The sequence below is a fragment of the Microtus pennsylvanicus genome, chromosome 1 (genome assembly GCF_037038515.1).
Source record: "Microtus pennsylvanicus isolate mMicPen1 chromosome 1, mMicPen1.hap1, whole genome shotgun sequence".
Classification (NCBI taxonomy): Eukaryota; Metazoa; Chordata; class Mammalia; order Rodentia; family Cricetidae; genus Microtus; species Microtus pennsylvanicus.
In genome coordinates this window covers 75,841,742-75,864,546 of record NC_134579.1, presented here as the reverse complement: position 1 = coordinate 75,864,546, position 22,805 = coordinate 75,841,742, and the positions used below count along the sequence as shown (strand labels likewise).

The 22,805-nt window shown below is 43.9% G+C and overlaps 1 protein-coding gene across 1 annotated transcript in view; it reads left to right on the top strand.

Moving 5' to 3' along the window:
* The first annotated feature begins 56 nt into the window (after positions 1 to 56).
* Positions 57 to 22,805, top strand: part of Hira (histone cell cycle regulator) — a 102,156-nt gene continuing 79,407 nt past the window's right edge. Inside the window, exon 1 of the mRNA XM_075969303.1 lies at positions 57 to 207. Within this exon, the coding sequence (XP_075825418.1) occupies positions 171 to 207 (37 nt within the window). The 5' untranslated portion in view covers positions 57 to 170. The remainder of the gene's footprint in view (positions 208 to 22,805) is intronic.

Genomic DNA, 22,805 nt, shown 5'->3' with positions numbered 1-22,805 from the left:
GGCGGCTGTGGCGGCGGCTGGGGGCGCGGGCCGGCGATGGCGCGGCGGCGCTGAGGGCAAGGGTGGGCGGCGGCCGGAGGGCGGGCGGCGCGGGAGGAAGCGGCTGCGGCTCCATGGCCCAGGCGCGCTGAGGGACACGGTTCTGGCCTCAGCCCGGCGGCGGCCGAACAATGAAGCTCTTGAAGCCAACCTGGGTCAACCACAATGGTGAGTGCGCGCTGGAGTTGTGGGCGGCCGAGCCTGCATCGGGGTGGGGTCTGGAGTTGGCTTGCGGCGCGCGCAAGCCCTGCCTGCCTTGCCCGGACGCCGGTGCCGGGTGCTGGAGCTGCAGAGCGGGCGGGAGCAGACTTTGTCCTCGGCTCCGGGATACCGGCGAGCCCGGGCACGTGCTTCGGGCTGGTTGCGGCCAAGTCCGCCTTCGCCCCAGGCATGGCGCTGAGTCCTGCGCCGCCCACCCCTAGTCTGGAGTGCCTGGCGCCTGGCTTCTGTGAGCCAGCCTGGGTACCGGCCTGGTGCTGCCACCCGGCTTCACCGTCCAATGTGTGCTCGGATGGTTGTAGTGAGTATGAAACTGGGGCGACATCCCCCTTGTGGCCTTTCGGTGGCTTTTTGGAGATATAGACTCTGCATGAGAGACTGACTACACTACCGCTTCTGAGGCCTGGAGCTGATGACAGTGCCCCCACTCGGGCTCTTGCGGTCCTGGGAAGGACCTGGGCGCAGGGTCCTTTGGAGGGCCACGAAGGAACCACATTTAATGCAGGGTCGGGGCTTCAGCGTGACTAAGATCGGGGCCCGTAGTGCACAGGTTATTCTAGGAGACGAGCGACTTTGGATGTGTGGTAGTGACTTTAAAGAACGGGCTCACACATCCTGGTCGAGGTGGCTGATGCAAAGCAGCCGGTGGCATCCAGCTTTGTGGAGAACTACTTGCCCTGCCTAGCGGAGAAGAGCTAGAGCCCTTCGCCAGCTGTTAGTACTTAGTCTCTGGAAGCATCCGAAGGACGCAGTGGGAAGCGGCCACTCTCTACCCAAAGCGAGAAGAGTCCCCCTCATACTGTCTTAGTTCCTCGTTTCTACTTTATAGTACATCTAGAGGGAGCTACAGTTTTTTTTTTCTTTTTGTAAAGCAAGAGGAGTAGATGCATATTTCTTTTTTAAAAAGCCACGTGGTCTTTTCATTTTGTATTTGGTTCGGGAAGCTTTTCACTCCTACAGCCTTGACATCTGCTTTTTGGGTCACAAGCAAGGAGAGTGGTGCTCTGTACTTCACAGTATTATTGTGAAGTTCATCTAAGAACAGAGACATTAAAGTTCTTACCTAGAAAGCACATTAGAGATCTAAGTGAAGGGGAGTGGAAAGAATATTACCAAAATACATTGTATGATTTTTTAAATTAAAAATATTGAAGCGATAATGTTTATTAGTGATAAAAATGTTGAGACTTAAGCAAATTTCTGTTATTTTTTTTTTGTTTTTTTTTTTTAACAGAACTTGCCTCAAGTTTACTTGTAAAAACAGCATAAGGTCCTGAACATCTGCAAATACTGTGTAGGTGTTCACACCAGTCCATCTGTCTTCACACTGGCAGACTGCGACCTTTTTTATGGGGCCTTCACAGGGGCCTGGGCACCTTTGAGAGCCTGAGCTGCAGCTGAGGCCTCTGCCTTGGCTTGAACCTTGGGCTTTGTTTTTTGGAGCCTACGACCCCTGGCCATGTAGCTTCTAATCTGCTTCCCAAGCTTGGGGTGAGCAATTAAAGCCAGGAGGGTGAGTTTGTGGCTGGGGCCCTTTGGCACCTTGGGCTTCACCACCTGGGGCTTCACCAGGGCCTTGATGGCCTCCGCGCGTACGCTCTTGGCCTTTGCATTATTTGTCTGCATCTTCTTCAGGCCTTTCTTGTTGTGCTTCTTGGCAAAGCGCATGTTCCTCAGGAACTTGGGGTCAACCCCCTTGAGAGATTCGTATCTTTGTGACCGGGGTTTCTTGATGCCGTTTCTGTGCCATTTCCGGGACTGGTTGTGTGTGGTGTGGTTCTTGGACTTGGCCATGGCTGGACGGTAATCGGCCGCTCCCGAAGCCCCTGCGACCGGAAGAGAAAGAGAGAAATTTCTGCTCTTTTAAAATCTAAAGGCACCCTCCCTTTCAGTTGCCTCTGTCTTGGAGAGGATGCTGTTGTGAGTCACTACTAAGCCGGCCTTTAAAGATGGCAGTGGTAGTGGAAGCTGCTTGCTAGCCAGACCCTGAATAGTAGTAGATAGTAAAGCCAGTTTCCTTTGAACGAAGGGCCCCACTGCATTGGAGGCGATGCATGCTTGTACTTCCTGTCTTTCTTATTTAGCCGTCTAGTTTCCTGCCTCTCTATACAGCATGAACATACTTTTCTCTGGGATCTGAGAGTTCAGAGAGGGGAGGAAAAGAGAGCTGAAGGTTTTCCAAAAGATGGCAGGGTATCCATTTGGACAAGGTAGCTTGAAGAGGTTAAAGGCAGAGAAAGAAGTGTTTGTTGGTCTTCATTTTTGTGGTCCAGTACTAGAGAAACCTCTCACATAGGATTTCTCAGCCCCAGCATGATGGATGTTTTCGTCACACAACTGTCTTAAGGGCTATCCTATGTATTGTGTGATCCTTACTTAGATGTCAGTGTTGTCCACCGCCATAACTTGCCCTTAACCAAAAATATCTGACATTCCTGATGTCCACCTTTTAGCCCAGATCACCTCCACTTGAGATGTTCTGGCCTATGGTTATTAGCATGTTAGTAAATCTTGACATTGTCATTTTGCGGTGAATTTTGCCTTGGATGTGGATTTAGACACGATTCAAGATAATATCGTTTACTAGTTAAAGATTCTTTAAATTTACTAATTCTAGGCTTTGGTAAAAGCATGTAAAAAAGACATATTTCTTCAGCTTGTACTCTATATAAATGATTGCCCCTAAAGTATGATGTAAAATAACAGTATCTGTTGTTTATATTGATGTTAAATGTAGTACACTTTACACGAATACAGTTTTGAGATGTAATCCTATTGACTTTATTTATTTATTTATTTTTGAGACAAGGTAGCCCTGACTATTCTAGAACTCATAGAGATCCTCCTGCTTCTGTCTTTCAAGTGCTGAGATTAAAGGCATGCACTATCATATTTTGCCATTTAGTTTACTTTAATCATGGCCAAAATAAGCTTCATTTCTGAATAAGGTTAAGATTATGTATTGGGCTGGGTGGTGGTGGCACACGCCTTTAATCTGGGAGACAGAGGCAGGTAGATCTCGGAGTTTGAGGCCAGTTCCAGGACAAGGCTCCAAAGCTACAGTGAAACCCTGTCTTGAAAATTCCCCCCTCCTCCAAAAAAAGAATTATGTATTGGGTGCTAATTGTGGCACACATCTATAATTATAGTTTTTTGGGGAGGCTGAGGCAGAAAAAGAGTTAAAGAAGGGATTATCTCCACGTGTGTACACACTATGTAGATGAGTTGTTCTTGGATAGTCAGGATCAAAGTCCCAAGCATCTAGGAGACACAGAGACTACTGAAGAAGGTAAACTAAGGAGGGAAAGAAGATGTGCCTGGGGGATGGGTGGAGTTGTGACTTTGTTTTTTGGGTTTGAGGAGGGGAGTGTTGAAGTTTGAGGGATTTGGACTTCTAGCCTGTCTTATGGAGTCCTTGTAGGACTTAGAAGGTGATCTCCAGATCTTGGTAAGATGTGCTGAGAGAGGGACGAAAGGTCAGGGGTGACGAGATGAGAAAGATGGTGAGGCACTGTAGATACCTCAGTGTAGGAAGAATTAATGGGATTTGGCCATTATATGCATGTAAGGTAGATTCATATCATTTTTTGAGCTCGTTTCTTAAGTGTTCTGGAGAAAGACTCCAGATAAGAGATGGGCACTGGGCAGTGGTGTCTTTTGTGTGTTTGTGTAGGTGCACAGGTATGTGCCAGTGCATATGCTGGCACACATTTGGAGGCTGGGAGGATGTCAAGCATGCTGCTTTATCACCACTCTGTTGCTTACATCCCTGAGCAACTCTAAGTTGCTCTGAGTCTAGAGCTACTCTGTCAGCAGGAAGTCACAGTGATTATTACCCTTCTTGTCCATCACTCCCAAGCTGGAGTTACAGGTGGATGAGTGGACGTTTTGGGTTTTTAGATGGGTGCTGGCGATTTGAACTTAGGTCCTCATGTTTGTGTAGCAAACTCTTTACTCACTGAGCCATTTCCTGAGACCCCCAGTGGGAATTCTCTCAGACATTTATTTGTATGTTTGTGAGCATGTGCTACTTATTACTTGTATGTTTGTGAGCGTGTGCATGCACATGTATGTAGGAGGTCAATGTTGAGTTTCTTCTGCTGCCCTCTCCCTTTTTGAGACAGTGTTTCTTACTGAACTGGAGCTCATCCTTTAGGCTTAGACTGACTAGCCAGTGACCCCCGCAAGACACTCCTGTCTTTGCCTCCCAAGTGCTGGGATTACTGGTGTGGTGTGACACCTGGCTTTTTATGTAGGTACCAGTGACAGAAGGTATCAGGTATTTAATGTAGGTATCAGGCCCTTGTGCTGGCATGGCAAGCACCTTACCAACTGAGCCCCTGCTTCCAACCTCTTAAACATTTATTGAGCCGGGCGGTGGTGGCGCACGCCTTTAATCCCAGCACTCGGGAGGCAGAGGCAGGCGGATCTCTGTGAGTTCGAGGCCAGCCTGGTCTACAAGAGCTAGTTCCAGGACAGGCACCAAAGCTACAGAGAAACTCTGTCTCAAAAAACAAAACAAAACAAAACATTTATTGAAATAACTGTATATGTGGCTTTTGACTGTAAACCCAGCACCAAGGAGGCAGGAGGATTGCAATGAGTTTGATGCCAGCCTTGGTTTAAGATTGAGATCCTTTCTCGTGTGTGTGTGTGTGTGTGTGTGTGTGTGTGTGTGTGTGTTTCATTTTAGAATTCTAATCTAATAAGTGGCTGAAAATATACTTTAAACTTTATGAGGAGATTCATAGTTATACAGCTGGGAGGCACACCTTGGGTAGTCAATGGAGGACCTGATGTTATTGTCCCAATCTTGGGTCTTGTGGGTGCCCATGGAAAGGATGCATACTGTGTCTGCCTTGACCCTGCAAGTTACCCAGATGTTTCTAGTGTAACCTAGTTACTTTCAGTATTTGCTTATAGACTTGGAGAGACCTAGCAAATGACACAGAGCTGGACTAAGCCCTGGGGACTAAAAATGGATGCAAGCACATTTTATGTTTTCAATAAGATCAGCAACATCACCCAGAGGACTGGGTGGGGCTGTTAAATAGTGGGAAGGGGTACTGCTGATCCTCTGGCCTGTTCTCTTCTTTGCTAACAGAACCCCAGGATTCCTTTGTTTTCTGCCCGACTTTTTCTGCAGGACAATCTCTAGGTAGGGGCATGTGTGCTGATGCTCCTAACCTGGTACACCTGCGAGTTCTAAGGACTTTTAAAATTACTACCATGAAATACTTCTAGCTAGCAAGATATTTGCTGGGGTCTTTTGGATCCAACTTCTTTTGCAGACTTCACTGGGTCTGAATGTGGCAGTCAGTTTGTAACCAAAAGGACAGGCTCAAACTGAGGTTGACGAGAGGAAGATGGAGGGACTTAACTCTTTAAGTTGATAAATTACATTAATAAACTCAGAAGAAGTAGACCTATTCCAGGACTTGTCATGTGAGCTAGTGAAACACTCTTAAGATTTGGAGTAACTTGCATAACAGACAGAAAACATGTAGCAGTACAAACTGGCTGAGTTTTGCAGCCTTCTCCAAGATGATAGTAAAGATGAAGGAAATGAGTTGGTAATCCTACCTAGACCAGATCAGGATTCTTCTTTCTGCCTTGCTAAGTAATGGTCTTGTGCTGATTCTGACCACCTCTGTCTTCCTGGAGAGCTTGGAAACCATTTTCTTCTTCAGAAGGACTGCTTTCAGACACTAAGTGGCACTTGGTACAAGGAATATTATGCTTGGAGGTCACTGTTCTGTGGCTATTTTTGTAGTCGCTTGGTACCTTGGTACTTCCGACCTAGATTTCATTTGAGTTGCTTGGAGAAACTTCTCTAGCATTTGGTTTTTGAGAACTCTCTAGTCATGGAGGAATCAAAGCTGTTTTCTGGGAGGAGGAGGAGGGAGGACTGTAGTGATATTTCACTTGTATTTTAATAAATCAGAGAGTAAAACAGCACTGATCAGCCTTACAGACCAAGCAGTGGTGATACATACCTTTAATTTAATCCCAGGAGCCACACTAGTTTGCCATAGAAACTGGATGGTAGTGGTACACGCCTTTAATCCCAGCGCTAGAGAGGAATAGCTGGAGATTGCTGGAGGCAGAATAGCCATTTTGAACTAAGGTAGGGGTAAAAGAGCCAGTGGCTGGCTGCTTTGCTTTTCTGATCTTCAGGTTGAACCTCAGTTTTTGTTTCTGGGTTTTTATTAATCATACTACAGAGAACCTGTGTTCCAGCTTTGGCCCCGAGTCTTCCCTGTTAGCCCGATTGGACCTTCTAGGTTATATGACTTCTTTTGCCTCGGTTACTATTGACTACTGATTTATATGGGTAGAGATAGATACTTGAGTAAAATAAAATTGAAACCCATTGGAGTCTGCCTACAGAGAGTTAGCTCCTGGAAGGCAGACATTTTGTCTTGGCTCATGCTTTATTGCCAAAGCTGCAAGCGGTTCCTGGCATACACTACAGTATTCACCTAATCTATTAGTAAACACTTCTGTGTGCTGGATCCTGAAAGAAGGGGATGAAAGTTACCTGGTGGGTGGGTGGCCACTACCCTTGACTTGCCTTTTGTTTGTCCTAGCTGTGTCTTTTGTTTTTGTTTTTCAAGACAGGGTTTCATAATGAAACCCCTGCTGTTTTGGAACTTGATTTGTAGACCAGACTGACCCTGAACTCAGATCCGCCTGTCTCTGCCTCCCAAGTGCTGGAGTTAAATGTGTGCCACCACACTTTCAGCTTTTCCACTCTTGTCCACTAACCACCCAAAAGTTTTTGGCTATGTAAGTATATAAAAGAGGCATACAGGTCAATCATGATTAAAAATAAATTTTACTTTAAAACAATTTTTTGATATATAATTTTATCATTTATTGAAGATAAGCAAATCTACATACTGTTGAGATGGATGTTTGCCTATTTTTAAATGAAGAACTGAATCAGCTCAGCAGTTGATCCTGTGTGATGTAAAGAATCTTTGACCTCTTTCAGAATTGATAGTTTGATTTTATAATTTTCAGTGCTGAAAACCACTTCCTATATACACATAATGCAAAATGGCAGAAGTTTCTTTAGGGACATTTTCGGAATTGTTCTAATTCTAAGCCCAAACTCATTAAATGGTTTCTTGTGAAACTGAAATCAGTAATTCAAATAGCGGCTTTAAAGTCAAACATTCTAATACAACAGTCCAAACTAGTATTTTTCTATAAGCCAGAAACATTGTCTGCACAGTAAAAGAATGGTTCCTAACAGAATAATCTTGAATCTGAGCTGTTTCAAGGGGTACTGCTTTGTGATTGAATGCATAGTGAGTGAGAAGTGTGTATGTTGTATGTTTAGAACTGAGACTGCAGTGATGTGCTGGGGAACATAGGCAAGAACTGCCGGAAATACCCAGAACCCTACAGGTTTGATCTTGAGTTTTTGATCATTGTGCTATTAGAAACCTTTTGTTGTTGCTAAATTTTTTGTGGCTTTCACATTCGGGGTTCTGATTTACAGTATAAGAACCCTAAAGCTGGGTCATGTTCTATTTTAAGAAGGGAAATGAGTAAATAGAACAGATAGCAAACGACTGACAGTCACCTCTCCCCTGGCAAAAAGAAGACCCATTTAGGTCAAAACTTGTTCTTAAAGCTAACATCTGCTTGATGTATTAACCAACATAAGACAAAGTTTATAGGGAGACTGCTCTGGGAAGCAGCACACTTAGTGAGGAATAGACAAAAGGGACAGTAAGTCTCCTTTAAGGACCAAACATAGACTTTATTGGAACAGACGTCAGGTCTATGGCACTTTCCAAAGATCATCCTGCAGAGAATATAGTAAATCTACCCATTTGACAAATACCAAGGGCTAACTGTGTGTCAGGGAGTGGGCTAAGAGGTAGAAACAGTAGGAAACTAAACAGCATCCCAGATAGAAGTCATCCATCCAGAGAGGCTGGGGTGGGTATCTTGTTCACAGGAAAGAGATGGTATAGGGAGAGGACTTCCAGAGTAGTTGCTTAGCAAGTGATGACTACTGTGTACTAAAAGAAGGGTGGAAAACCATCAGTGTCTGCCTGGCAAGTTTGATGATAACAAGTATGTTGTCATGTGAAAAATGGCAAGGACAACAGCATTGCAGGTAAGGCCAGAGAGCAGAGACATCCTGAGTAAGAGCCATCAACAGGGAGCGGATAGGTTGGTGTGGAGAGGAACAACAGATAGAGAGACAAAAGCAACACTAGGGAGAGATGTGCATAGGAGAATTCCAGCTTTAAATTCAAGAGATCCTCCTCCTGCCTCCCACATATCTGGGACTACATATATGTGCTACTGTTACCACCTTGAGTAGGAAGATTATAAATAAAACATGCTTTGAGAAAAGCCTGAGTAAGAAGCTAATATTTGGACAAATACTTTGCTACAAAAGTTGCCCACCTGAGAGTTTTGTACATGGGAGGATTATTGGGGAGCACTCTTGGGAATCACACAAGTGTGAATTTGAAAGGTGTTACTAACAGATGGTGACTTGGAATGGAGGCAGAGTGAGAGCCACAGGTGGCCTTGTGGGGAGGAAGTAGCTATACCACAACAGGAGGAAGTGGGAGCTGAGAGACTCTTAGGAAGCTCTTCTGGTGATCCAGGCAAGAGATGCTTATGTTTGATTGAGTTGGTAATGATTCTGATAGTCACAGATGGTTTTATGCGGGTACATATGGAGCTGAATTCTCCATATGTACCCGCATAGTCAGACTATGAGGGGTCGGCCTTTGTACTCTTATGTGCACAGTCGCTGAATGGAGTGGACCTTGCTGAGGATAGCACTTATCCAAATAAGTATTGCTGGAAGCTATCTTGGTGCTAGCACCATACTTTATCTTGTACCCATTCCTGTAGGCAGGAGGCTGCCTCCACAGCATGCTTGAGAGAGATGTGGCAAGTGCCATATGAGGGAAGCACAGTTTAGTTTAGATCTACCAGAAAAGAGCTGATGGCATTGTGGTGTGAGCAATGTCAAGGCTAAGAACCCCAGAGGTGAGGCCAGAAAAAAATAATGGGTGCATAGGGTGATTTGACTAGGCTCTTGGAAGGGAGGTACTGAGGGTAAACTGGAAGAGTATGTGGATTTCTAGGAAGACACTAAGACATCCATACATCTGTTTACCACAGATAGGGGCACTGATAGACCAGAGAAACAATTTCATACAAGTCCAGGTTGATGAAACAATTCATTTATTGAGGTCGGTTATAGGAGCACAGGGACGAACATGAGAACTGCACCTTTGTTCGATCCTTAGTCAGCTTGCTACTTCCTGTATGCTCAAGTGCCTTCCACACAGCTGTGAGACAGGAAGGAATTCAAGGGGAATCTCAGGGTAGGATCCTGTGACTCTACCCTTCTTTTTTGTGAGAGAATTGTAATAGCTCCATTGCTGCTAACCGTAGACCTCATCGCTGACCTTGCCATCACTGACCTGGTCATCACTGCATATTTTTGCTTATTTCTTTGCTGTGACTTTAGGGGCAAGGAATTCTCTAGGTTACCACTGGACTCTCTGATGGTCATGGTCATGCTATGCCCAGAGGGAATAGCTATACCCTCCTCAGGAGGAGGAGGGAGCTGGAGACTCTTGGAAAGATGTATTGTGATTTAGGCAAGAGATGATTATATCTGAATGAGTTGATAATCTTGTAGTCATAGAGTAGTTCATGTGGGCATGTGTGCATATATAGAGGTTGAGTGTCCCTAATCCTAAGTCCAGGATGCTTCAAATTCAAAGTTTTTTCAGTGCTACTGTGATGCCACAATGTAGAACTTCCATACTATGGGATATGATTTAAGATACTGTGTATATGAAGTAGAAATGAATCTTCTGTCGTGACTTGGATTCAATTCCTAAAAGAACTTATTATACATATAAAGTTAGACTCTAGTGGGGCACACCTCTAATACCAGCACCCAGGAGGCAGTCAGATAACTATGAGTTTGTAGCCAGCCTGGTCTGGATATTGAGTTCTTAGAATCTGAAGCAGTCACAAGTGTTTCAGATAAGGAATACTGCATCTGTATTATACATCATTCATTTTATATAATGTGTTTGCATCTGAATAGTATATAGAGTATTATATAACTGAGAGGCAGTATAACAAATCATATACAGTATGTCTGTACATTTAAGGCAAAACCACAGCTTTCAAGAGACTAAGAGAGTTTATTCTGGAGCCACATGAATGACCACAGCCTGGGAAGTGGATTGAGGTTACCCCAAATACCATGTTCCAATGGGGCAAAAGTTTGATTAAGTTCTCATAGTAACAGAGCAAAGAAAGTTATAAATCAAGACATTTTTCAAATACATTGGTGGAAACATTAAGGAGGTAGTTATAGCAAAGCATGGGAAGTCTCTGTTGTAAGCCTCAGATGTTTGAGTCGGTGGAAACTAGGGGACTGTATAGTTCAAAATTCTTTTACCTAGTCACAAGGATTTTAGGCCACTCAGAGATGGGAAATACATGTCTGTTAAGGGTAAATATAACACAAGATAACTTTGGCTCCCAATTTGTTATACTCTAGCTCTTTAACAGTCAGTTGGCCTTGTAGAATGCTTAACACAGGCGAGACTTTTCCCCAAGAATTCTAATTCTCAATACATACGTACATACATACATACATACATGCATGCATACACCTTCCCTCCAATCCTGGCTGTTGAACCAGGACTTCATGCATGCTAGGCAAGTACTTTACCACAGATAATATTCTTTTTTTTTTGTCTTTTTAAGAATGTGCATAGTTGTATTTTTTTGTTTTAAATAAAGTTTTAAAATTATTATATTTTATATGTATGGGTATTTTTGCCTGATTGTATGTCTACACCATCTATGTGCCTGTTAGTCTCGGAAGGTAGCTAGAGGAGGGCATTGGATCCCCTAGGAAGGAATTATAGATGGCTATGAGCCTCCATGTGGGTGACAGGAACTGAACCCAGGAAACCTGGAAGAGCAGCCAGTCCTTCCAACTATTGAGCCATTTCTCCAGCACTCTCTTTTGTTTGTATTTTGAGCCAGTCTTGCTTTATAATATAACTCATGCTGAGTTTTTCTTGAGATGCAGCTTTTAGCTTATTTTAGTAAGTATTTAAAAGTAGAATTGCTGGATCATCATGGTTATTCTGTTTCTAATTAGTCCTCAAACTTTCATGTGGTTATGCCATGTTTAATATTTTTGAAATCCCAATAAAGTTTCCATTTCCTCCACATGCTTGCCAATATTTGTCATTTTATAGCTTGCTGAATAGTAACCTTTGTTATGACTGAAGTGAGATGATAGGTGCCTTGTTGTGATTTGGATTTCAGGATTGCAGAGAATGAGCATCTTTTCATTGACTGCTTCCTGGCAGTTCATGTTTTCATGGGAAAAATGTGTACTTAAGTCCCATATTTATTATTTATTTTTTAAAAGTTGCTTTTATTATTTTTAAATTATGTGTAGGTATGTGTCTGTGCATGAGTGCAGCTATGTATGGATGAAGATCTCCTGCAGTGGACGATTATGAGTTGCTACAGTTGTCATAGATGTTAGGAGTTGCCTGACGGCTGCTGGGAACTGAATTTAGGTCCTCACAAAGAACAGCAAGTGCTCTTAGCCACCAAACCATCTCTTTAGGCCTCTGTTTGGTTTTTGTTTTAAGTGTTTTAATTTTTATTTTTATATGTATAGGTGTTTTGCCTGCATGTATGTCTGTGCACCACGTGTGTGCCTACTGCCCACAGGAATCAGAAAGTGTCTGCCCACAGAAACTAGAGTTGTAGACTGCTGCGAGCTGCCATGTAGATGCTGATAATTGGACCTGGGTCCTCTGGAGGAGCAGCCAGTGCTCTTAACTGCTGAGTAGTTAGTTACCTTTCCAATCTTCCTATGTCCATTTTTTTGAGGTTGTTTTTTGTTTGTTTTCAGTTTCTTACCAGATGTCATTTGCAAATGCTTTCTCCCATGCCTTTTCATGCTATTGGCAATAAGTACCCCTTGATGTACATACACTAATTTTTAATGAGGCCCAATTTGTTGTTTTTGTGTATTAGTTTTATTTTTGTTACATTTTTGTGTGTAGGGTATGTATGTATGTTTACTGCAGAGTGCATTGAAGGTCAGAGAACAGCTTACAAGATTCATTTCTCTTCTACCATGTGCTCTGTGTGGCTATATCCCTGGGGAGATATGAAGAAATATCTGTCCAACGCAGCTAAGGAATCAACAACAGACCAAAGTGGAGATGCCATCAAAGTTCATCTTGATAAAGCAGTGAGTTTATTGGTGCTTTTTAAAAGCCCACGATGAAGGTTTCCTTCCAGAAGCAGAAATGACTGAAAGAGCAAATTTCCAAAATCCTGTGCTAGTGAGAGCGACAGCTCCTGAAAGCTGGAACCCAGGGTTAACTCACCTCGGGACTGTAGATAGTTCTGTAGCTCACTGCAGTCAGTGGTCTGAGAGAGGCTTGTGTTTAATCATCAGTCCTTAGCTGGGCAGTTTCTGGACTCGCTGAAACTTACAAGTTTTTTACTTCCTGAATTTCAAGGACATACAGTCCTCTCCCCATTAAATGGTCTCCTTGTTAGGACTACAGGTTCACAACATCATACCTAGCTCTCTTGATTTTATGGTCTAACAGCTCACTGGAAAGATTAGCCTGAAACATGCTGTGAATGTCCTGGGAATTGGGGTTCGCGTGAGTTTAAGGCTTTTCTTTCACTCATTGCATTCTGCCTTAGCAAGTGCCCAATAAAACTTGGCTCAAAAAAATACTGAAATTCAGAACTAAGTGAAGATAAACCAAGAGTGGTGGTGGTGCACACCTGTAGTTCTGGCACTCAGGATGTGGAAGCAGGCATTCTGTGAGTTCAAGGTCAGCCAGAGCTACAGAGGGAAACAAGTCCCAAAAAACAAACAAACAAACAAAACTCATAGCAAGTTTAGTATAATTGCTTATCAAAACTCTGATAGTGTTTTCTGCTAGGAGAAAAGCCATTTCTAAAAATTCTTTAAAAAGTTTGAGGTTTCCTCCCTCCCCTCCCCTCCCCCCAGATAGGGTTTCTCTGTGAAGCCCTGCCTGTCCGAGAACTCACTCTCTAGACCAGGCTGGCCTTGAACTCTGCCTCCCCAGTGCTTGGATTCAAGGCTTTACACCTCCATTGCTTGGCTCTAAGGATTTGTTAATAAGCAAAATAACCTTAAAAGAATGAAGTTGGAGATCTTATACTTTGTGATGGAAATAAAGCGAAGCTATAGCAATGAACACCATATGAGACTGGCGTAAGGACAGACACCAAGAACAATGGAATAAAGTAGGGAGCCTAGGAGGATGTGGTTAATTGATTTATTAAAATTTATTTTGTTGTTGACACTAGAGTCTGAACCCAGAGCATCACAACCCTGAGCTACTGACTACTGACCAGCTGGCCTCAAACTCACTCTATCTTTCTCTGCCTCCCAATTTCAGGTATTAAAGGCATGTGACTGTCTGCCTGGCTATTCAGTAGAGTCTTGTGTGGGCTGAATAGGAGTGATCTGGAAGCAAATCCTTGGAGAAGAAATGGCTTGTGATGGGTATGCAGGAGTGTTCTAGTTCAGGTTGACTTGGGAAAAGATGGTGCCGTCTTGGGGTTTCTATTGCAGTGAAGAGACCATGATTATGGCAACTCTTTTTTTTTTGTTAAGGTTTATTTATTAATTTTGTATACAGAGTCTGCCAGCATATGCCTGCTGGCCAGAAGAGGGCACCGGATCTCATTATAGATGGTTGTGAGCCACCATGTGGGTGCTGGGAATTGAACTTGAACTCAGGATCTCTGGGAAGAGCAGCCAGTGCTTTTAACCTGAGCCATCTCTCCAGCCTCTCCCCCCTCCCCACATGGCAACTCTTATAAAGGAAAATTATTTAATTGGAGTGACTTCCATCTTCAGAGGTTTAGTCCATCATCATCATGGTGCGACATGGTGGTGTGAAGGCAGACATAGTACTGGAGAAGTAGCTGAGAATTATGCATCTAGATTTGTAGGCAATCAGAGTGAACTGACACTGGGCGTGGCTTGAGCTTATATGAGACCTGAAAGCCCACCCCCACAGTGACATACTCCAGCAAGGCCACATCTACTTCAAGGCCACACCTCCTAATAATGCAACTCCCTATGAGTTTATGGGGCCAGTTACATTCAAACTACCTCACTGCCAACATTGCTAGAGTTAAGGGTTTATGCTAATTTAGCTGTTGTCTCTGCCTTTAGGCAAAGAAAGGCCTGAAGTTGGGGGTAGTTGGGAAATTATCTTTATCTTGCTGTGCCAAAAGAAAAGTTCTTTAGCCGGCCAAACTGTTAAGATCCATTCCCATAGCCCAAAGAGCCCTTCATTAAGGTCCTTCCCATTGAGAAGGTGTAGTGGCTGCTTTCTCAGGCCTGAGAGGTCTAGGTTCTGTGGAGTTGGGAGCCAGCACTTCAGGCAGTGCTGTGTGGGTCCACCACCTCTATGCTTCCTTTAACCTACAGTGAGGAAGAAAGAATGGGGTCAGGAAACAGTCATACTTTTCACTATAGTGTATCCTGGTTTGGCAAATGTTAAATTATGAAGTAGATGCATCTTAGAAGCATTGTGATATAGTATCTTGATTTGTCTGTCCACAAAGAGCAGGTATGTGTAAGCTGAGCATGTCCTTACCACTTGCACAGATTAGAAAGCTGGTGTTTTGGAAAATTAAACAATTTATCAAAGTTGAATAACAGATAGGAGGCAGAACTAAAGAGTCAGTCTAGAGATGGCCAACATTAAAGTCTAAACCTTTTCCTAGTCTTTATTTCCATCTTCCTCTGCAGCGCCTTGAAACCCCCCTGTTTTTCCACATAGCATTTGTTGAGCCATGATGTGACCTTGGCAGTGCTTCTTTGAAATATGACTTTTGAATAATGTCTAAGCTCCTGGATGTGTCCTCATCCAACTGTGCTTACCTCATGAACTCTGGGGCAGTATAATAGTATATTAGGCTGCTTCTTGATTTGATGCTATGTGTCCTCTGGCTGATCCCACCCTTCTGGTTGACTTGCCTTCAACTGTTGGGGTTTAATTGTTACTTCTGAAGGAAGCCCCAGGCTAATTATATATATGACTATAGCTTTCTGTCACTGTATATCTTTCCACTTAGGTTTGTATGATTATCTTTAATTCTGGGAGCTTCCACAGGTAAGGGCTATCATACTATGTGTGTTTTTATATTAGGCACACTGTGGATATTTATTAGTGGATTGGGTGAGAAAGCATCTAGGTGATGCTTTAATGTATGTGCTTTATGTGTTCTAAAGGACTAGGCTATAACTGGTATCTGTGTCATCGACTTCTTGGGTAACAATAATGGTTACTTCTTGGGTAACAATAATGGTTTGTAGAATGCAAGTAAGTTCTGACAAGTTTCCTAAGAGGGCCAACTTATAATATGATATTTCATAGGCTTACAGGACAGAAAACCATTCTTCCCTGATATGCCTGTCACAAGATATGGAGGTTTTTTTTTTTTTTGCCTATCTTAAGTTGTCTGAAGCCGAAAGGTAGATTGCCATTTTGGATTATCCCTTGTGTGACATACTACTCTCCAGCCTTACTGACTTAAAACAGCCGCTTTTATGATTTGCTTAGGATTCCACAAGTTGACAAGGCTTATTAGGTTGACATTCCCTCACATTTACTGTGTCTGCTGGAATGGATGCTTCAGCAGCTTGTGACTAGAACGCCTCAGCTTGTTTGTGCTCAGGGTCTTTTTTTTTTTTTTTAGTTTTTCGAGATAGGGTTTCTCTGTAGCTTTGGAGCCTGTCCTGGAACTAGCTCTTGTAGACCAGGCTGGCCTCGAACTCACAGAGATCCGCCTGCCTCTGCCTCCTGAGTGCTGGGATTAAAGGCGTGCGCCACCATCGCCCAGTGTGTCAGGGTCTTGATGCTCACTGTTGTGTCCTCTTCAGTTCACTCTCTTTGGACAGCCGAGGCCTCTTCGAAGCATGGTAGTTGAACTGGGAACTGAATTTCTCCAGACAGCAAAAGCTGAAATACTAGACCTTTCTAAGGTTCAGTTTAGCACCAGAGCAGTCCCAACCCTAGGCGAAGGAGGCACAGAGGAGCAGGAGTCCCAGGAAGTTGTGTTTTACTAGGACCTGCTGACGGAGTCCAAGGACCTGAAGGGGTATGTCCAGCAAAGCGGGTCTAAAGCTCACATTGTGTCATGAGGACACTTTCATGCTCTGACCCATTCTTGCATCTTTCTTTGCTTCCTTCCTGTTCACAGGCAGTGGTAGATTATGTTGCTTAGTTAGGTACTATATCACAGTATTCGAAGCCTCAGGCTTTAGAGCTGGATGCTGTATGGCTTGGGAAAATTGTTCCTTTGTAGTGTAAAATGACAGTGTTAGAGTATTTATCCCAGGAAGTGGTATAAAATTTAGGAAATGCCTGGACTGAGTCCCCTATAGAATTTTAGGGGCAGATCAGATGTGCAAAAGCATGTTCTGCGAGTGAGGACTGATCCAGCTTTGGAGAGACAGCATTCACCAGGTGTGTCCAGCATGGCCCTAGCTCTTCATGCCCAGGAAGCCCCAGTAGTTGCTGTCCTTCTCACACTTGGAAAAGTCGTCTGTCCTGAATGCCACAGGACTTCTTGGTGCTGATTTGCTACTGTACCTTGACATTTGGCAGGACTCACTGCCTTGGCTTAGTGCCGAGTGCCACAGCCCCTGGAAAAAAGTACCGGCATGACTTGAGGTTAGGCCCACAGCTCCAGATGTCTTTCTGGTTTCTTAAGCCTTGAGGGTCTCTTCTTAAGAAGATTGGGTAGGCATGAAAGCCACTGACTTGGAGTCCCTTCCTTCCTGTCCTTTAGCCATTGGGTAAGTGTGATGCCAAAGAAGAGCATGGGCGTGCTAGTGTGGCCCTGGGTGGGTGCATTGACAAGGCTCTTCCTCACCTTGCTTTCAGGATGTACCTTCCTTTGTGCCACTGTGTAGTTTTCTGCATCCTTTTTTTTTCTTATTTTTTTTTAAAACATGTGTGTGTATATTTGTGTATATATTATGTATGATTGTATGTATGCATATATCTATATTTGTGTGCTCTCATGTACCACAGTGTGTGTGTGTGAAGGTCAGAGGACAGCTTTCCCATGTTGGTTCTCTGTAGTAGTAGGGGCGGCAGCAGGGCTGCGTCCCCAACACCCCAAGCCGTCTGCCCGGCTAGCTTATGCCCCAAAATAATTACACACAAACTGTATTCATTTAAACACTGCTCTGGCCCATTTCTACCTAGCCTCTTCTAGGCTAACTCTCGCTCCTGGACTAGCCCATTTCTTATCATCTGTGTAGCACCGGTCTTACCGGGAAGATTCTAGCCTAAGTCCATCCTGGGTCAGAGCTGGGGCATGGTGTGCGTCTTCCCTGGAGCAGGTAGCATGGCGTCTCTCCTGCGTCTGCTCCGGAGAGGAGAGCTGTGGAGTCTGACCTCACTTCCTCTTCCTCCCAGCGTTTTGTTCTGTTTACTCCTCCCACCTATCTCCTAACCAATGAGATGGGCCGAGGCAGTTCCTTTATTGCTTAGCCAATGAAATCAACAGATTGATATATGACACTCCCACATCACTTCCCCTTTTCTGTTTAAACAAAAAAAGAAAGGCTTTAACTTTAACATAGTAAAATTACATATAACAAAACAGTTATCAAGTAAAAGTTACATCAGAAACATTTATACATATAACAAAATTGACCTTAAATCTCTATAAATAAAGCAAAATCTATACTAATGCAAATTATTCATGTCTATATCATATCCCCCTTTAAATGTAAAAGAACATTTATAAACCATATTTGGGAACATGGGCGCAGTTTTTTCTCTCCAAACTGCTTCCTGCTGAATGGGGGCGTCGTTAATTAGGTCTTTCTTGGTATAACCTGTGTGCTAGTTTCATCTCAGTTGGCAGTTGAGCAAAGCAATTTTCTGAAGATGTTCACAGCAACCCTTCAGGAGGACGTGGTCCATCATACCAAATCGGGATTGAAGAAATGAACAGGGTCTCATCCTCTGTGAAAACAAAAAAAGAATCTCTTTTCCAAAGTATCATATCCTTAGATCCAAATTCTGAAATCATACCCTCATGATATCCATTCTGGTTCCACTGGGCAGCCCATATAATGAAATGTCTCTCTGTACTTAGCTCCTTCACAGTCAAAAATTTTAAAGAAAACACAATAATACAAAGAATCCAGACTCTCTGTGAATTTTTCATCTTTACGCGGCTTATTTTTACTCTATCACTTTACTTTATTCTGTCTCTTTAAAGACTTTACCTTTTTTTTTTTAACATTAACTTTATTCTCTATATTCTTTTTCTTCTCTCTCCCAAGCCTACGTACATTCAACCAACAGTGTAACTCATTTAGTGGTCTGAATCTGTCCTATTGTGAATCTGCAATTTTTTACTATCCAGGAGCACTTTTGATTTGTGCCTTTAAATCACTAGGCGCTTAAGAATCTAAGCTGTGACATTCCTAGGTTACTTTTTGCTTTTTGAGCATATATCTTTGACCTGGAATGACCCTGTAGACCAGGCTGTCTTTGAATTCTCAGAGATCCGCCTGTCTCTGCCTCCCAGGCATTGGGATTAAAGGTGTTTGCTACTACACCTTGAACTCACAGAGATCTGTTCGTCTCTGCCTTCTAGGCACTGGGATTAAAGGCGTGTGCTACCACACCTTCAAGTCACAGAGGTCTATCTCCCTCTGCCTCCCAAGTGTTGGGATTAAAGGTGTGTACACACAACAACTGTCTTCCTTTTCTTTTTTACTTTAAGAACTTTAACTTTTAGCTTGCATATATTTTTAACACACTTTAAACCATTCAGAAATTTTCTCTGTCTTTGAATCTCTCTTTACTATATATCTCTCTTTTTCTGACCACATGAGTCTTTAATTTACCAAGCAATATCAGTAGGACTAAAGCCGTGGCTTTGCCAGCTAGATCCAGTCCATCCCTTAGCTTTTCAGCCTCTTGGCTGAGGTACTGGCTGTAGCCATGTTTATAGCATTTCAAGGTCCCTGCCAGCCAACAAGCTACAACAGACAACACTCAAGTCCTCTCTCGGTAGCCGGCCCTTCTACCTCAAACAGTCAGAGTTTGCCCTGGCAGGATGGCCCAAAAGCTGGCATTTTTAAACGGCACAGCTTTTTTCCTGCTATGGCTTAAAACCGAAAAGCATGCGTTCAGCTTTTCGTCAACACCGTTTAAGTGTTTCGTGGCAGGACCTCTTAATGAGCTGCAGGCTTTGCAGCTAAAGCTGAGTCAGGAAGCCTCTTGGGGCTACCAGGTAGGAGCGGCACTCAGCACTTTAATTCTGAGACTGAGCGTGCAGCACAGAAATTCTTTTCATCCAAGTTACGTCCAAATCTGACATACAGAGCACTGTGCAGTCTGAAAACACGTCTCTGTATGGCGGCAGGAATCCGCCATGCTCTTCCGCCTGTCTAAGTCTGATTCTGCCTTCTGCCCAGGAGCAGGCAGGGAGCTCTGAGTCATCGTCAAGGTCTCAGAGCACTCTCCTTCGGATCCCAAGTGGGAACACAAACATAAAGCCAGAGTTTGCACTGGCGGCACAGCCCCAGGAAGCAGCGCTTTAAGATAATGCAGCTTTTTTTTCTGCTGCTGTTGCTGAATCAGGAAATCTCTCTACGGCACGCCACGAACAAACAGCAAAAATCTGTGTTAAACTCTCTCTCCATTATTTTTAAGCCTTCTCAGGTTTTTTAAGTGGGTTTAGTCCATCACGTGGGGCGCCATTTGTTGTAATATGGAGCGGCGGCGGGGCTGCGTCCCCAAACACCCCAGCCACCTGGCTCCGGCTAGCTTATGGCCCGAAATAATTACACACAAACTGTATTCATTTAAACACTGCTCTGGCCCATTTCTACCTAGCCTCTTCTAGGCTAACTCTCGCTCCTGGACTAGCCCATTTCTTATCATCTGTGTAGCACCGGTCTTACCGGGAAGATTCTAGCCTAAGTCCATCCTGGGTCAGAGCTGGGGCATGGTGTGCGTCTTCCCTGGAGCAGGTAGCATGGCGTCTCTCCTGCGTCTGCTCCGGAGAGGAGAGCTGTGGAGTCTGACCTCACTTCCTCTTCCTCCCAGCGTTTTGTTCTGTTTACTCCTCCCACCTATCTCCTAACCAATGAGATGGGCCGAGGCAGTTCCTTTATTGCTTAGCCAATGAAATCAACAGATTGATATATGACACTCCCACATCAGTTCTCCCACTATGTGAGTTCTAAGGATTGAACTCAGGTTATCAGGCTTGGTGGAAAACACTTTTGCCTGAGCTATCTTGCCTGTCCATGGGTTCGTTTCTTGAAGAATAAGACAAAACTAATTAAGATCTGCTGTGTCTGGAATCTGGGGGAAGACTGACTTGGAAGTCTTCTCACCTCCCACCCCTAAGTGCACCCACTGCCAGGTCTGTTCCTTCAGAGTTATTGAGTGTGTGAGCTGTTGGGGCTTATCTCATGAAGTCCAGGAATAAAAGGATAACCCATGTCAGAGAAAACGAGGACCAACGCTGCTGTGTGCCCAGTTTCCAAGATAATTTTAACATTGTGTGTGTGTGTGTGTGTGTGTGTGTGTGTGTGTGTGTGTGTGCGCGTGCTTGCGTGCTTCAGAAAGGCACCAAGCAGTTGCTTGTCTAGACTTGGCCAATTTGGGTAGAGTTCTGGCTCTCCATTAGCCTGGAGATCACTGAAGGGACTTGGGGGCCAGGCAAGGGCTGTCAGTATAATGATGAGAGTCTATTTTGTTAGCTTTTGTTAATTTGGAATTCAGCATTTGAGACCATGGAGCACATAGTGTGATTTCCAAACTTTCCGAAGGTTTCTGTTCATATTTGGTACACCTGTTCTGTAGTGGTCTTGCACAGCTGTTTCTTTCACTACCACTTAGTGACCAGTAAAAATAAAAATGTATTTCACTGTGTTGGGGGAGTTCATGCTTGATTTGATGGCGTGGATAAGACTCTGGAAGATGATGCCAAAGGGCATGACCAAGGACCCATATTGGTTACTGCCTTTGAGTACCACATTGTATTTTTCACCCTGGCATGGGAACCCTGACAGGGTTTACAGCTCTCCCTCAGGTGAACACCATGGACTCCCACCTTACTTGAGGAGTCATATAGAGCTGATGACTTTCATCCCTTGTCTATAACAATTACTGATGCTGGGTTGACTGTCGCACTTCTAACCTGTCATTCACAGTACTGAGTATAAACTCAGTAGCAACTACTATGTCTCATTGCAGCTTTTGTACTTTTGACCTTGGAAGCAGACCAGGGAGATGGACAAATACCCACTAAGCACAAGTCCTTAGATTACCTTTCACAGACTACCTGGTTTTGGTTTCTTTGCCTGACTTGGTCCACCCTACAAGCCATAAATTAACTTCCTCAGCCAGGCTTGAGTTCAGAGAGGCCCTTTGTGGTCTCTGAGGACCTGCTTTAACTCTTTACCCTCAGGAACTGAACGTCCAGTTTAATAGAGTATACACTTTTAACAGAGGTCTAGATGGAAATGCTGAGAAGGTGGACTCTCTGTGTTGTAGGACACTACTTCTGGTGGGATGTGAGCAAATGTCTACTTACCCCATATGACCATGCAAAGTAAGGATACCATCAAAGTCCACCTTAGTGAACCAGTGGGTTTTTTGGGGTTATGTACAGGAGTATGGATGAGGGGTTATGTACAAGATCATGGAAGACTCAAAGACAGCTGCATCTCCAAAAGCCCACCCCTGCATGGGTGACAGCTCACGAAAGCTGGAAACCTGGAGTGCACCACACAGCCTGTAGGCAGCTCGACATGGAGGGGAGTCTTTCTTCCAGCTTGGTCTGAGCTTCCTTTAGGCAGTTCAGCTAGTCTGAAAGCCTTAGTAGGCCCTTACTACTTATAAAAATTTGGGGAGGGGGCTGGAGAAATGGCTTAGCAGTTAAGAGCATTGCCTGCTCTTCCAAAGGTCCTGAGTTCAATTCCCAGCAGCCACATGGTGGCTCACAACCATCTGTAATGAGATCTGGTGCCCTCTTCTGGCCTGCAGACGTACACACAGACAGAATATTGTATACATAATAAATAAATAAATATTTTTAAAAATTATATTGCTGAAACAAAATTTTAAAAAAAGTTGGGGAGGAAGGAAGACATTGTGTCTGTTAGGAATTTATTAAAGTTTTTGTTATTTACTTTCTAAGTTTTAAGAAACGTCATTGCAGTATAGACTGTTTTATCTCCCTTCAGAACATTCTGAGTCTTTAGAGCTTCCTTCCAAGATTGAGTGTGTAGTATAGACTTAGAGGACCACTTTGAGGAACCAGTAGGCAAGGGAGGGCCTAGGCTGTAATGAGCCTTTTGGCCAGCAGTCAGAAGGGATGGAGAGTGCCCTTCTTTCCAAGCTGTTGCCAAGTAGAGACCCACATTACAGGGAGATGTCCTCAGGTCA